A 2,701-nucleotide genomic window follows, 5' to 3' on the forward strand; every position below is an offset into this window, starting at 1 on the left:
TAGATTAAAGATAGATAGACGGGTGGTGGAAGAGCAAACGTCGTCAAGACGAGAGAGAAGTAACGATCGATTGATGGGGCGTTCTTGTACATTTTAGGGACATTGAGGAGGTGATAAGTATGATAGAAAGATCGATAGAGGGAAGAAAGGCATCGATTGATCGATTTCCATGTGGGGGTGTACATACACTCGGGAGTCGTAGAGAGACTGGACTCCTCACATACAGATACATACATATTCATACATAGGACATATTTGCATACACCTGAGGAGTGGATCTGTGTGGCTGTCTCTCTTTCTGTATATATCTGTATATCTATATATGTATGCGACTACTTTTCTACACATGCGGATCAAGAGAAAGGACAGTTGGGGGATAGACACTTCAACGTCTCTAGAATGACTGTCCCCGTGTATAGATATATGCCTTGATTCATGTCTCTTTTTCTTTCTTTTTCATGTTTCTTTCTCCTTATTTTTTCATGCCTCCTCCTCCTTCTCTTCTTTTCTTTTCTTTTCTTTTGTCTCTTCCCGTTCTTCCATTATGATCGCAGAGTATGTTCGACTGTATGCGAGCAAGGAGGTGTGGGAGAGGGAACGCCGCGAGAAGAGAGAAGCTAGAGACCAACAGCGACAAAATGCTCTTTCTCAACATTCTCATCGAAACGGTTTGACTTCTTCGTCTTCTTCTTCGTCTTCGTCTTCGTCGTCTTCTTTCTATCCGAATGGAGGAAGTGGAGTAAGAGGAGAAGCGAATGGAGTTGAGAAAGACGTAGCGGGAGGGAGTAATAAGGATTCCTCGTTTCCTCATAGTTGCCACAATCCTGTACATTCTTCTTCACATAATAGTCAGCATAGAGGAGAACATCTCTCCTCTTCTTCGACAGACGGTGTACGTACAGCTAGTGGCACGGGGACCCAGGGAGACGACGCTCTTTCTCAGATCAGCGAGCTCTCGGGAATGTCCGCAGAAGAGCTTGAAGATGCGGATATTTCATCCCTCTAATCTAGATATAAGGCCTCTATCTCTCTTTCTTTCTCTTTCTCATCGTTACTTCTCTCAAGTGTAAGAAGAAGATGATAAAGATCAAGACTGAGATAAAGCAAATGCCACATAAAAGAAGAAGAAACAACATAGGAAGAAGAAAGGAGAAAAGGAAGCGAGAAGGAAGAAGTCATCTGCAGTTTTGTCAGAGTGTACATACACGTAGTACAGGTTTAAGAGAGAGGAAGAAGCGAAGGATTTCTTTCTTTCTTCTTTTTTCCTCATCTTGCAGAGGCCATCATTCTGTGTTCCTAACCTAGTCTTCTCCTCTCCCCGCTTCTCATTGTGTCGTCTTCTTCAGTTTTCTTTCTTCAAAAAGAAGAAATGAGAAGAGAGAGAAAGAAAGAGACCCACGGATGGATAGAAGGGAGAGATACAGGGTTGTAGTCTTGTGGAGCCTCTCGATGAGTCGATGATGGGCTTGACGTGTGTGTGTGATTCATCTCTCTCTCTCACCTTTCTCTCTCTTTGAAGTTGATCTTCTCTCTAATCCTTGCGCCAGTGCTATCTATCTATCTATCTGTATTATTCATTCTCTCCTTCTTTCTTCCTTCGTCTGTCTTTCTTCTTTTCTCTCCTCTCTAACGGATGAAGAGGCGAAGTACATGCTACGTATGTGTGGGTGTTGCATGCACTGCGAGGGAGAGAAAAAGAAGAAAAAGAAAAAGAGAGACAAAGGATGGCACGATGTATGTAGTCGTTGAGAGAGAGTGAGAGAGATGTGACGTCTTTGTTGAAGACAGAAAAGGATCAAAAGAAGAAATTGAAGAATAAGGGGGAGTTCTTTCTTTCTTCCTTCCTTTCTTTCCTTCTTTCTTCTTGTCGTAGTCGTCATCGAGGGCTATGAAGGGATAGAAGAAGAAGAAGATTGAAAATGGAGAGTCTCCCCCTCTCTCTCTCTCTTTGAGGGTCCTTTTGCTTGTGTTGCTCCTGTGTGCCTGGTAGACTAGAAAGAAAGAAAGATGCCGCTGCCTCCTTGCTTCTTTCTTTCTTCTTTGATCTTCCGTTTCGAAGAGCGAATGAATGAACAGACTCTTCTCTTGTCTCGGTTGTTCTTTCTCTTCTCTTCTTCTTCTCCTTCTTCTTTCTGGCGTTTTTCTTTTTCTTTTTCTTCTCCTCTCTTCTTTCTTCTTATTCCTGTCTTGTCATGGAGGGATAAGAAGAAGAGATCGTGGTGTGAGACGGAAGGAAAGAAAGAGAGAAAGAAAAAGATGATGGAGAGAAGGCATGAGGAGACAAGAAAAGAAACATAAAGATGGTGAATGGTGATGTTCCTGATTCTCATAAAGAAGAAGAAGAAAATACATGAAGCATAGCTAAGAAAGAAAGATAGATAGATGTGCATGTATATCTATATATGTCTATGCTTGCATGGCTCGTGGGTATTTTTCTTCTCATTGCGTTGCATGCAGTCGAGGTGTCAGATGATACATGAAGTAAGGGGTTCAGATTTTCTCGTTGATATAGAAAGTAAATTAATTGATCGAGAGAGAAAGAAAGTAAATTGATTGATCGAGAGAGAAAGAAAGTCAATTGGTTGATCGAGAGAGATCTCCAAATTCTTCGTTACTCTTCTTCGTGATGCAGCACGCCCTAAAAGAGTAAAACTGTCGCGTATCATATCCATCCATAAATATGCATATAGATAGATAGATT

At 41.7% G+C, this 2,701-nt stretch overlaps 1 protein-coding gene across 1 annotated transcript in view; it reads left to right on the forward strand.

The window, feature by feature from the left end:
- The window catches only part of CSUI_003572 (ubiquitin-conjugating enzyme), a 12,116-nt gene extending 9,616 nt beyond the window's left edge, over positions 1–2,500 (forward strand). Inside the window, exon 7 of the mRNA XM_068063768.1 lies at positions 555–2,500. Within this exon, the coding sequence (XP_067924256.1) occupies positions 555–1,006 (452 nt within the window). The 3' untranslated portion in view covers positions 1,007–2,500. The remainder of the gene's footprint in view (positions 1–554) is intronic.
- Positions 2,501–2,701: the final 201 nt, after the last annotated feature.

The sequence above is a fragment of the Cystoisospora suis genome (assembly GCF_002600585.1).
Source record: "Cystoisospora suis strain Wien I chromosome Unknown contig_1623, whole genome shotgun sequence".
In the NCBI taxonomy this organism is placed as follows: Eukaryota; Apicomplexa; class Conoidasida; order Eucoccidiorida; family Sarcocystidae; genus Cystoisospora; species Cystoisospora suis.